This window comes from Scylla paramamosain, chromosome 31 (assembly GCF_035594125.1).
Source record: "Scylla paramamosain isolate STU-SP2022 chromosome 31, ASM3559412v1, whole genome shotgun sequence".
NCBI lineage: Eukaryota > Metazoa > Arthropoda > Malacostraca > Decapoda > Portunidae > Scylla > Scylla paramamosain.
In genome coordinates, this window is record NC_087181.1 from 10,136,317 (window position 1) to 10,148,816 (window position 12,500).

The 12,500-nt window shown below is 47.4% G+C and overlaps 2 protein-coding genes and 1 long non-coding RNA gene across 3 annotated transcripts in view; 1 reads left to right on the forward strand and 2 right to left on the reverse strand.

Annotated features, from left to right (window-relative positions):
• LOC135116262 (uncharacterized) overlaps positions 1-7,596 on the reverse strand; it is a 12,362-nt gene extending 4,766 nt beyond the window's left edge. Inside the window, exons 1-6 of the mRNA XM_064033627.1 lie at positions 7,581-7,596; positions 6,196-6,293; positions 5,823-6,030; positions 4,103-4,174; positions 3,236-3,456; positions 1-5 (exon numbers count right to left, since the gene is read on the reverse strand). The exon at positions 1-5 is cut by the window's left edge and continues 179 nt beyond it. Coding sequence (XP_063889697.1) covers positions 1-5; positions 3,236-3,456; positions 4,103-4,174; positions 5,823-6,030; positions 6,196-6,293; positions 7,581-7,596 — 620 coding nt within the window. The remainder of the gene's footprint in view (positions 6-3,235; positions 3,457-4,102; positions 4,175-5,822; positions 6,031-6,195; positions 6,294-7,580) is intronic.
• Positions 1-12,500, forward strand: part of LOC135116456 (uncharacterized) — a 239,226-nt gene that overhangs the window by 88,680 nt on the left and 138,046 nt on the right. The window lies entirely within an intron of this gene.
• Positions 9,214-12,500, reverse strand: part of LOC135116449 (kin of IRRE-like protein 2) — a 62,592-nt gene continuing 59,305 nt past the window's right edge. Inside the window, exons 9-10 of the mRNA XM_064033922.1 lie at positions 9,755-9,885; positions 9,214-9,507 (exon numbers count right to left, since the gene is read on the reverse strand). Of these exons, the coding sequence (XP_063889992.1) occupies positions 9,229-9,507; positions 9,755-9,885 (410 nt within the window). The 3' untranslated portion in view covers positions 9,214-9,228. The remainder of the gene's footprint in view (positions 9,508-9,754; positions 9,886-12,500) is intronic.

The following is a 12,500-nucleotide window of genomic DNA, read 5'->3' on the forward strand; positions in this document are numbered from 1 at the left end:
CGCACCTGTGTTGGGAACGCATCACAGAGACTTCATTACCTGTGGCTGTCTGTACGTGTGTGTGTGTGTGTGTGTGTGTGTGTGTGTGTGTGTGTGTGTGTGTGTGTGTGTGTGTGTGTGTGTGTGTGTGTGTGTGTGTGTGTGTTACCTGTCCCTCATAGCCAATCAGACACGCTGCTGGCCTATGACTGACCAATTACGTTCGTCGGAGGGGAAATGTAATAATATTTGAGGGTAGGAAGGAAAAAAATAAATAAAAAGAGTCGAGTGAAATAAATACAGTTATGAACAATTGAGAAACGTGTATATAGTTTGTAGTAACACACACAAAAAAAAACTTCCTCAGCCTCGTTTCCTGTTCATTTTCTTCTCAGTACCCCCTCCTTCCCATCTCTCTCTCTCTCTCTCTCTCTCTCTCTCTCTCTCTCTCTCTCTCTCTCTCTCTCTCTCTCTCTCTCTCTCTCTGCTGGTTCATTAATGTATCCCGTCACGCCGTCCTCTCCTTTCCTCCTTCATTTCCTTCCTTTCTCGCTCGTCTCCTCTCCCTCCATTTTCTCCAATACTCTGCCATTATTCTCGTGTCAACCCGATGCACCATTTCTCCCTACACCTCCCTCCCCCCACCAGGTGTTAAGGCAAGTAGGAGGGTGTAGGCAGGAGGGGGCAGACAGGAGGGTGTATCCAGGAGGGTGTAGCCAAAGTGTAGGAGGCCAGCAGGATTTACGTAGGAAGGGTGTTGGGAGCTGTATATATCGAGAATCTGGAAGAGTGGAGGAGTGTTTGGAAGAGTGTTAAAACGTGTAAAAGGGTGTTGGAGCTTGTAGAGAAACGTAATGGAGTGTGGGAGGACGTCAGGTAAGAAGAGGAGGAGGAGGAGGAGGAGGAGGAGTAGCTTGATAGGTAATCCATAGAGCTGCGGTAGAGGAGGGGGGAGGAGGAGGAGGAGGAGGAGGAAGAAGAAAAGGAGAAGAAATATCAGAATTGATAGTCTAGTATTGGAGACTTGAAATGGCCCAGTAATAATAGTAGTAGTAGTAGTAGTCTAGTATTGGAGACTTCAAATGGCCCAATAGTAGTAGCAGTAGTAGCAGTAGTAGTAGTAGTAGTAGTAGTAGTAGTAGTAGTAGTAGTAGTAGTAGCAGTACTAGTAGTAGAAGTAGACGAGGAAGAGGAGGAAGGTTTTAGATGAAGGAGAGTGAAGGAGGGAAGAGAGTGTGAGGTGATGTAGAAAGAGGAAGGAGAGCATAAAGATGAAGGAAGGATGGAGGGGATTAATTTAGTATTGGAGTGTCGTGTGTTGCGAAGGATGGAAAAGAAGACAGAGGAAGCGGAGAAGAATGAGGGAAGAGGAGGAGGGTGAAGAAACTTGATCACTGTTAGGAGAGGTGAGAATGGAGGCAATAAAGAAAGATGAGAAGGAAGAAAGGAAAGAGAGAATGCATAATGAATGAAGAGAATATATAAATGGATAAATATAAGAAGAATATACAGATGATGTAATATGATAAAAATGATAATAAAAGAACAGGAAAATGAAGCGAAAAACAATGAATGATAACGAATGAACACAAGGATGAAAGGAGAGGAGGAGGAGGAGGAAGAGAAGGAGAAGGAGGAGGAGGAGGAGGAGGAGGAGGAGGAGGAGGAGGAGGAGAAGGAGAAGGAGGAGGAGGAGGAGGAGGAGGAGTAGGAAATGGAAAGAGAAGGAGAATTAGAAGTGAAGGGCAAATATAGGACGAATAAATGAAGAGGAGAATGAATTAAAGAAAGTCAATACAGAGAGAGAGAGAGAGAGAGAGAGAGAGAGAGAGAGAGAGAGAGAGAGAGAGAGAGAGAGAGAGAGAGAGAGAGAGAGAGAGAGAGAGAGAGAGAGAGAGAGAGAGATGAAATAAAATCCTGAAAATTAGTGGCAGAAAAAATGAAAAGAAAAAAACAGGTGTGAGGGCGGTGGAATAAAGGAATAAAGGAAGGAATGAAGGAAAAATTAATAGAGAGAAATGAAAGGAGAGAAGTGTGAGTGTGAGGATGAAGGAAGGAATGAAGAAATTAATAAAGGAGATGAAAGGAGGGGAGAAAAAGAAGCAGCAGAGACGGACAGTGAGATGAAAGGAAGAAAGGAAGGCAGAGAGAGGAGTGAGATGAGAGAGAGAGAGAGAGAGAGAGAGAGAGAGAAAGAGAGAGAGGGGAGAAGAGGACAACAGCAGGAGTAAGAGGAGTAAGAGGAGGTGTAGGAGGTAAGGGAACAATACTATAGTGAAGAACAATGGCACGGTGGGACGACCTTAGCGTCACACCTTCACGCCGCAGTCACTTCACCTGGCGGCCAAACGTCACAAAGAGTCATTGTTTTGTCCGTCGCGCCGTCTCACCTGTTCATCTCCTATTGATTACTGTTGGTGGTGGTGGTGGTGGTGGTAGTGATGAAGGTGGTGGTGATATATTGGTGGTGTTTTGAAGTGTTGTGGTGGTGGTGATGGTGGTGGTGGTGGTGTTGTGTGTATTTCAGTGTTTACGCTGATTTGTTTGTGGTGGTGGCGGTGGTGGTGGTGTTTGTGGTAGTGTTGCTATGGATATGCACTTCTTCCATCCCTCCACTCTCTCTCTCTCTCTCTCTCTCTCTCTCTCTCTCTCTCTCTCTCTCTCTCTCTCTCTCTCTCTCTCTCTCTCTCTCTCTCTCTCACCCCATTCCATTCCTTATTGTGTTTCTCTTCTCCCTCTTCTTCATTTCTTTTATTTCTCTCTCTCTCTCTCTCTCTCTCTCTCTCTCTCTCTCTCTCTCTCTCTCTCTCTCTCTCTCTCTCTCTCTCTCTCTCTCTCTCTCTCTCTCTCTCTCTCTCTCTTCCCTCCCAGTGTGCCGTCCTTCTTCCTTCCTGCCTCTCCCTTATCTACATTGTCTTCTCCCTCCTCCCACGCCACGCACTTTATCCCTTCTACACTCACATTTATTTTCCTCGATTACATTCTCCTTCTCCTGCTCCTCCACTACCTCTTCTAACTTCTATTCTCCTCCTCCTACTCCTCCCAAACAGCCTAGTGAGGACCTCAAGGTTTGTTGCTGTTTGGACTTCCTTTAGTATTCCTTTGTATACTTCTCCTCCTCCTCCTCCTCCTCCTCCTCCTCCTCCTCCTCCTCCTCCTCCTCCTCCTCCTCCTTCTTCTCCTACTATTCCCGGTTCAAGACTCAATCCTCTCCTCCCCTTCGGCGTCTTCTGCTCCTGCCACCCCGAAGACTCACCGTGGTAAGGAAGTGCTGCTGCAGGCCCCCGTCATGACCAGGGACGCACGCCACAGCCAGGGACGTGGCGCTGTGGTTCACCAGGGAACAGGACACGGGCTCCTCGGGGGTCCTGTAGGGTGGGGAAGGAAGGGTTGGGTTATTGTGATGGTGTTTTGAGTGTTGGTGGTGGTGGTGGTGGTGATGAAGTAAGAAAGGAATGGCCGGCTTAGTGTGCAGTTCTTATGATGGTGGTGGTGGTTTACAAGGGGATTACAAAGGTAATTATAAGGAGATTTCTAACTGCGGTAGCTTCAAGTCCTGCCCAGGTATTGTAGATCTTATTACATTGTCCTACACTATATTATTAGGGAGGAACTGTGCTGTTGCTGTTATGGTGGTGGTGGTGTACAGGGGGATTATAAAGGGATTCCAGATGGCAATAGTTTTAAGTCCTTACCAGGTATTCTAGGTCTTATTGCACTGACCCACACTATACTATTAGAGGAGAACCAAGTATAATATAGAGAAAAAGGAAGAAGGTGTTATTTATCAACTCCAAATATTTTCATGGGTAAAGTACAAATGGTTGTGTTGGTGGTAGTGCTAGATATGGCGGTGATTCTATGAAAGACAATGAGAGATGAGGCTTGACATGAAGGGGAGACGTAAGCGGAGTAGACAAAGGCAGGGACGCTTAGGTTGAGGTGATGGGAAATAAGAGATGACAACATGAGAGAGAGAAGAGGTATGAGAGAGACAAAGGGAGAAACTACTTTGAGGGAGAGAGAAAGTAAGTTAAGGGGGATGAGAGGAGAGATGAGCGGCAGAAAGGCAAAGGGAATAGGTGTCATAAGGGAGTTAAGGGAGGATAAAGAAGAGAGATACCTTGAGGGAGGGCGGGAATGAGGGTGATAAGTGTGTGGAGGGAGAGCGGAAGATTGGAGAGGGAGAGGAGATCTGAGGAAGAGGTGTCCTGAGGGAGATAGGGCCAAGAGACAGTGTTGGAGGATGTAGTAGTAGTAGTAGTAGTAGTAGTGGTGGTGGTGGTGGTGGTGGTGGTGGTGCTATAAGTAGAAGGAGGAAGTGGGTGGGAGAGGAAGGGAAGGAGGAATAAAAAAAAAGGTAAACAATTAAAAAATATATCGAAATTCCAAGAGAAAAATGCAGAGGCGTAGGGGAAGGAGGAGGAGGAGGAGGAGGAGGAAAGCTTCAAAGGCAAGAAAAATGAATGAAGCGGAGAAAAGGGGGAAAAAAATGCAGCTGAAGAGGAAAATATTGTGAGGAGGGAGGGAGGGAGGGAGGAACGAAGGGAGGTAGGGACAGGTAAGCATTAGGGGGGAGGGATTAAGATGGAGGAAAGAGAGTAAACTGGAGGTGAGGAAGGGAAATCAGGGAGGGAGGGAGGGAGGGAGGGAGGGACCAGGAGCAGTAATGAAGGGACACGTATGAGGAGGCTTGAGGTGGAGGGAAAAAAGTGAAAAAGGGAGGATGGGAGGGAGGAGAGAGGCTGGGGAGAAGGAAAGAATCTGGGTGGTAGGAAAGTGTGGTTGCAAGGGAGTTACGGAGAGAGAGAGAGAGAGAGAGAGAGAGAGAGAGAGAGAGAGAGAGAGAGAGAGAGAGAGAGAGAGAGAGAGAGAGAGAGAGAGAGAGAGAGAGAGATGGTAACTGACACGTGAGGCTAAAAAAAAAAAAAAGAAAAGGTTAAAATAAAGGAACAGAACACACCCACATCCGTACATCACGTGGACTTAACATGAACTCTCAATAACATTTCCCTTTCCGAACCTGAACCTGAACCAGAAGCACCACCAACAGACTCGGTTCCCTGGAAATAGCGGGACGTTTAAGGCCCCGGAAATAACAGTGGCGCCGGGTTTATGACGCTGGAAATACACTTGTGAACATAAAGCTGTCACGCGCTGGACGGCAAGGCTACCAGCGACCCAAGCCTCCTGACGGCGACCACAGAATGTCAATATGAAGCTTCCGAACACTTGGCGCGATGTTATGCATACAGGCCAGGCTGGAGGGAGGCGGGGCGGGAGGGAGGCTGTGGAGAGAGGCAGGGGGAGATATATGGGAGGAGGGAGGGAAGGGAGGGTGGTTGTGGAGGGGGCAGGGAGGGAGTGAGAGAGGTAAGGGGGATAGTGGAGTGGAGAGAAAGATGGAAGCGGGTTTGTAGAGAAGGGTCGGGAGGTATGGAAGGAGAGAGGCAGCCGTGATTGCGAGAAAGGAGAAATGGAAGGAGGAGTGAGATAAAGGCAACAAGAAGAAAGGCAAGGAGGAAGCAAGGGATAAAAGAAGATGAAAAGGAAGAAAGGAAGGATTGGGGATAGAAAAGAATGAAGAAATGAGAAACAAACAAGGGAGAAACGGCGAAAGGCGAGAGAAGATGGAAGGAAGGGAGAAAGGAATGATGTCGGAGGGAAGAACTGAAGTGGATTGTATAAGTAAAGGACGGAGAAGGGAAAGACATTGAGATGTAGAGGTTTAGCTAACGGAGAAAGGCCATGACCAACCAGAGAGAGAGAGAGAGAGAGAGAGAGAGAGAGAGAGAGAGAGAGAGAGAGAGAGAGAGAGAGAGAGAGAGAGGACCCACACCTACCTGCCGGAGTAATGATGAACATACACGGCACCTTCTGCTTGCCGATCTTGTTGGTGCCAAGGCAGAACACGACACCATATTGTTCATGTGTGTGCGCGTGCTCCTGCGGCTTGTACACGAGTCTGCTGGTAGTGCCGTGCGACGTGAAGGTGGAGGCGGGAAGTTCCTTCACGCCGCGGCTGCTGTTCACCTTCCACGTGAAGCTTACCTGGAGGAGGAAGTGATAGGGTAGGAGGAGGAAGGTGAGACACGGTGTATCTCTCTCTCTCTCTCTCTCTCTCTCTCTCTCTCTCTCTCTCTCTCTCTCTCTCTCTCTCTCTCTCTCTCTCTCTCTCTCTCTCTCTCTCTCTCTCTCTCTCTCTCTCTCTCTTACCTCCTCAGGGTTGGACTCCACGGCACAGTCCAGCGTCACCTCCTCAGTGGCTGTCACGGAGACTGTCACGTTGCGCGGCTCCTTACACTCCGGGGCGACTGTGAGGACGAAGAGGGAGGGGTGTTAGTTGCTGTTACTTACTGTGTTTCTGGGCGGGGAGAAAGACGGTGTGTCTGTGTGAGGGAGAGGAGAATGTGTGAGGGAAAGGAAGAGGAGGAGGAGGAGGCGAAAGAGGAGAAGATATTGGAATGTTTACGTCGAGAAAAAATGCCTCCTTGCACCGTTGGAGAGGAGAGGAGAGGAGAAGGAGGAGGAGAAGGAAGGAAGGAAGGAAGGAAGGAAGGAAGAGGAAAAGTAATAGATGTAGTAGTAAGAGGCGGAGGAGTAGTAGGTAAGAAAGAAATAGAAGAAATAGTAGTAGAGGAGGAGGAATATGAGGTGAGGAAGGAGGACAAACAGTAATAGTGGTCGAAAGAGGAGGAAGAAGAGTGGGCGGAGGTGAGGAAGAAGTAGAAGTGGTAATAGTAATCATAAGAGGAGTAGGAGTAGGAATGGGCGCGGGTGAAGAAGGAAGACAGGTAGCACAAGCAGCCACGGGTGAAGCACAAGTAGCGGCGGGAGAAGTTATCGGGGCTCGGTAATGTAGTCTGGTGTCGTGGTGCGATAATGAAAGAGCGTGTGTGGCACATTTATCTTTGTTACTGCCTCACGGTGCGTTACGTGGCGCTGCGAGTGTGTCATTACGCGGCGTGACAAATGACTCGCCTTCACCTCTCCACCTCACTGCCAACTTTAAGCCCTGATTTTAGTTTTCATTAGGTAAGGACGTAATGGATGTTTTATGAAGCCTTCACTGAGACATGACCTCTCCTCTCCTCTCCTCTCCTCGCTATTAAGAGATACAAATGACCCACGTCTTTTTTATTACTCGCCATAGATTTGCTGTGCCTTTAATTATATGATGAAACGCAAGGGGTGTAGATATTAATTTAGCTTAGCGTGCTCTCTTCATATCAGTGGTTCTCTGCATCTAGTCTTACTATATCCACGTTATGAGAGATTATTTATAAAGCACAAAGGGTTTAAACATCAATTCAATGCAGCGTGTTGTATTCATGGCCATGATTTTCTGTATCAGAAGTAATGGCGCTTTACTTATCGTTTCCAGATAGATGATGTACAAAAGCATGAGGGATTTTTTCGCATTTATTTATTGCAGCTTGTTAGTATCGTGAAATCATTGTATTTCTGTATTATTAAAAAGATGTTATCCAGTTTTTTTTTCCAATCTCGACGAATGCTTCCGTGTTACAAGACCAGATTATGTACAAAAACGCAAAGCATTTTTCGCATTAATTTACTGCAGCGTGCTGTTGTCTACTTACCACTGCATTTGTGCATCATTTAAAACGTTCCCCAGTGTTTTTTTTTTATATTTTTTTATTATTATTTATTATTATTATTGTTATTATTATTATTATTATTATTATTATTATTATTATTATTATTATTATTATTATTATTATTTTATTTATCTATTTTTTTTTATCATTGAGTATTTCCGCGTTACACGACCGGCGAGCAGAGTATTGACAAGTCACTGGCGGGACGAGTGGATGGATTCTGTAATAGATTCGTAAACACGCGAGCCAGCGGCTGTATTTGCTCTGTGCCTTGTTATGCCTGAAAACAGAGAGAGAGAGAGAGAGAGAGAGAGAGAGAGAGAGAGAGAGAGAGAGAGAGAGAGAGAGAGAGAGAGAGAGAGAGAGAGAAAGAGGAGAGGAGAGGAGGGGGCAGAGAAGCAAAGAGGCAGGCAGGTAGGCAGGCAAAAAGACAGACAGACTGCTCATGCTCCACAGCACAACAGCATGAACAGCAGAACACACACGTTTATAACTAAGTCGACACGGGGTTTACATTTGCGGCGTGCGTAAATCGGAGTTGCTAAGTAAGTTAACATAAGTCTGAGCATCGCGAGGCGTGCGTATAAGTTTTGCTGGTAAATCAATAAAGTTAAGTGTGGTAAGTCACAAAGCGGCGAGATTCACGGAGGCGGAGGAGCTCAAGAGAGGAGCGGCGAGGACGGGGAGACGACAGAGGGGCGGGAAGGCGTCAGGTGGGGCCTTGGGGGACGCCACGAGGGGGTGATGAAGACTGAAAATTGGCGCTATTGAAAGAGAATGTGACAAAGTGAAAGATGGCAGTGCGCGAGGGAGGAGGAGAAGGGAGAAGTTGATAGTGATTGAGGGAGGGAGGGAAGGGAGAGGAAGGGGAGTGATGGAGGGAAGAAAGGAGGGAAAGGGGATGTCACACAGATATAAAATAAACACTAAAAAAGTCCATTGGGGAGAGAAAGGACGGAAGGAAAGGGTAAAGGGAGAAGTTGATAGTGATACAGGGAGGAAAGGAAAGTGATGGAGAGAAGAAGGGAGGGAATGTCACGTGTATAGAAAATATATACTTTTAAAAAGAGAGAATAAAGTAAGGAAGGTACGAGGGGAGAGAGAGAGAGAGAGAGAGAGAGAGAGAGAGAGAGAGAGAGAGAGAGAGAGAGAGAGAGAGAGAGAGAGAGAGAGAGAGAGAGAGAGAGAGAGAGAGAGAGAGAGAGAAAGTGTAAAAACAGAAGAAAGAGAGAGAGAGAAAGAAAGAGAGGGAAGGGGATGTCATCTGGAGGGAAAATAAACGCTTTTCAAGAGGGAGACTGAATGAAGGAGGCGAGGATGGGAAGGGAGGCATAGGAGAGATGGAATGAGTGAGTGAGGAAGTGAATGAGTAAGGGAAGGAGAATGAATAAAAGAAACGAGGAGGGAGAGAGAGAATAAAAGAGAAAAGACAGGGAGAAAGAGAGAGTGAGTGAGTGAGTGAAGAAGGGAGGGCGAGAGAGAATGAATGAAGATAGCGAGGAGGGAGAGAGAGAGAAAGTAAGAGAAATGAAAGGGAAAGAGAGAGGAGGAGGAGGAGGAGGAGGAGGTGCTGAGTGAATGAGTGAGGAAGAGAGAAAAATGAAGGAAACGAGGAGGGAGGGAGATGAAACTAAGAGAAAAATAAATAAAATAAAGTAAATAAATGAGCGGATGAGTGAGGCAGGGTAAGGGGAGCAGGGTCAAAAAGATAAGCACGGGAGGCAGGGGAGACTGGGTGGCGGTACTCACACATGACGTCGAGGGTGGCGGGGGCGCTGGTGACGGTGTTGATTGCGTTGGTGGCAGTGCACTGGTACTTGCCCTGGGCGTGGCGACTCACCCTTTGCAGCACAAGGTTTCTCGCCTGCGCCAGCACGCCCTTCTCCTTCACCGTGAACAGCGGGCGGCCCTGCAGTCACCAGACACACCACTTTGAGCACCAGTCATTAAAGGCGCGGCGGAAGAATTAAGCAGGGGATAACGATTTTTTAATGGATAATTAATTGCTGTCATGTTGCCACGTTAGAAAAGTTTATTATGCGTATGTCGGATGTGATCCTGTACTAAAGGCGCATAGGCCACGCAGCTAGTGCGTCGCGGCTTGTGGCGCCACGAGGCCATTAAAGTGAGATAAGTGTAAGAGGGGTGGCGCTCACCTGGTGGAGCCATTGCACGCGGCTTTCTGGCGGGTTGGCTCTGATGTGGCACACGAAGTACACGTCCTCGCCTTCCTTGATGTTCTTGGGGTTGAGGGCGGGCGCCAGGCGGGCCTGCACCTCCGGGGCGACTGTGACACAGAAAGTGAACCGGAATTAAATCAACAGAAATGGAGAAATACATTTGCTACACCAGAAATTCTTGACGTCCCTGGCGCACTGAAACTGGGGCGCCCTGACATCAGTGGGGTCAGGCCGCGCGTGAATGAGCAGCACTATCTAAAATGCAGGACTGCTGTGTACTCAGCCTGCCAGCCTGCCAGTCCCGACAGTCCCTGCAGTTCCGACCGGCAGACTTTCTACTAGAAAGAGGTTGCCCACTGTGTACAATGACAGTGCGTCTTTTTTGCTTGCACAGCTGTGTGCGCAGACCTTACGTACACGCACGCGTGCAGTCACATGTAATTCAAAGCTGTATGAAAACTTTTTTGTTGAGTGCAGAAGTACTACGAGGTTTTGTTTGTCCAAAGTGAAACACGAGCACAAGTAAAAAAAAATAAATGAACGTTCATGCCGGAGGGAGAGAGAGAGAGAGAGAGAGAGAGAGAGAGAGAGAGAGAGAGAGAGAGAGAGAGAGAGAGTAGTGGATGAGGAACTTCAGGATGAGGACGAGGAGGAGAAGGAGAAGAAGGAGTTCTTTGAGCACAATCCAGGAGCCGTTTACGCGCCCTCAGCCCTTCTCGTCCCTCTATTTGCCTGAGGAATGGCCGGGACGGGAGGGAGAGAAGGGCACGGAGGAGGTAATCACGCACAATACTTCACGTTATTACAAGGGCAGGAGCTGAAGAATGGCGGATATTTAGCTACCTAACAACAGCAGCAGCAGGAAGAGGGGGAGGCACTAGAAGTATTGCTGCAAGAAAAGGAGCAGGAGGAAAGTGAGGAAGTAGCAGAAGGACGAGAAGGAGAAGGAGGAGAAGGAAGAGAAGGAGGAGAAAGAAGTAACAGAAGAATTGGAGTAGGAAAAGATGAAATATGAAGAATGAGGAAGGAATGAAGAATGAGTGAAGAAAAGGCTTAGGCTGGGAAAAGATGAAAAGGATGAGGAGAGTGAGAAATAAGAAAGGAGGAGGAGGAGGAGTTGTGGTGATGAATTTTCGCGGGGAAGACGAATTGGGTCGATGTGATGGTGTGATTCAGGGACGGTGATGGGCTGCCCTGGGCGGGGTGGCGAGCTGGCTGAAATTCCAGCGAGGGTGCAGACCTTTCCACCTGAGGCTACGTGTCTCATTGGGGCGAGAGTTAACTCACTCGATTTATTCTCTCTCTCTCTCTCTCTCTCTCTCTCTCTCTCTCTCTCTCTCTCTCTCTCTCTCTCTCTCTCTCTCTCTCTCTCTCTCTCTCTCTCTCTCTCTCTCTCTCTCTCTCTCTCTCTCTCTCTCTCTCTCTCTCTCTCTCTCTCTCTCTCTCTCTCTCTCTCTCTCTCTCTCTCTCTCTCTCTCTCTCTCTCTCTCTCTCTCTCTCTCTCTCTCTCTCTCTCTCTCTCTCTCTCTCTCTCTCTCTCTCTCTCTCCTATCTGTACTATAACTTTAAAGCTTTTCCAATAATTTTCCGAACTTCTACTACGACATTCTGTCTTTCCATCTTCATCTCTCTCTCTTCACCCCTTCTTACCATAACCCCGTCTCTCTCTCTCTCTCTCTCTCTCTCTCTCTCTCTCTCTCTCTCTCTCTCTCTCTCTCTCTCTCTCTCTGGCTGCTCTGATGGCTGTGAATGGGGTAAAAAGCACAGGACAAGGAAGCAAGGGTCGTGTATCGTCTGGCAGTGACGGTGACGGTGACGGTGACGGTGAGGGTGATGTGATGGTGACGCTGAGAGGAAGGAGCGTCTGGTGTCAGGTGACGCGCACAGTGGAAGTAAAAATGTTGCCTCTTTCATCATTCTTGTTTTACATCGAGACGAATTTGTGAGTGCGAAAGTTGATATAGTGAAGGGAAAAACTGCGTTATTTGGTGATATGAATGAGTTTTTTGTTGCTTTTTCATTATTATTTGTGAAAGAAACGTATGTCTCTCTCTCTCTCTCTCTCTCTCTCTCTCTCTCTCTCTCTCTCTCTCTCTCTCTCTCTCTCTCTCTCTCTCTCTCTCTCTTGAGAAGTATTTCTGTTAGGGTTGCGGGAAAGATGTAGTGCGTTGTGTATTTGTTATTCACGAGTGCTGGTGGTGGTGGTGCTACTATTACTGGTACTAGTACAACAACAACAACAACAACAATAACAACAACAGTAATAATAACAACAACAACAATTTCTACTACTACTACTACTACTACTACTACTACTACTACTACTACTACTACCACCACTAATAATACCACAGCTCCATATGTATTGTAGGAAGCCTCACATATACAAAGTATTTTCATAAAGTTGTGTATAAAGTCAGCGTGCCGTGTAGGGTAATAAAGCTTGAAGGTTATGAAGTCAGAGCAGCGTGCAATAAGCGTGAGTGTAATGTGGAGGTCTTTGTGCGTCAAGAAAAGCAGAGAGTGGAATGAAAACGTGTGTGTGTGTGTGTGTGATTCACCTACGGTCGTCTGCTGGTCACCCAGCCAGCCGTTCCCCTACGGAAAGAGCTCAGAGCTCATAGTGACCGATCTTTGGGTAAGATTGAGACCACTGACACACCACACACCGGGACAGCGAGGTCACAACCCCTCGGGTTACATCTCGTACCTACTTGCTGCT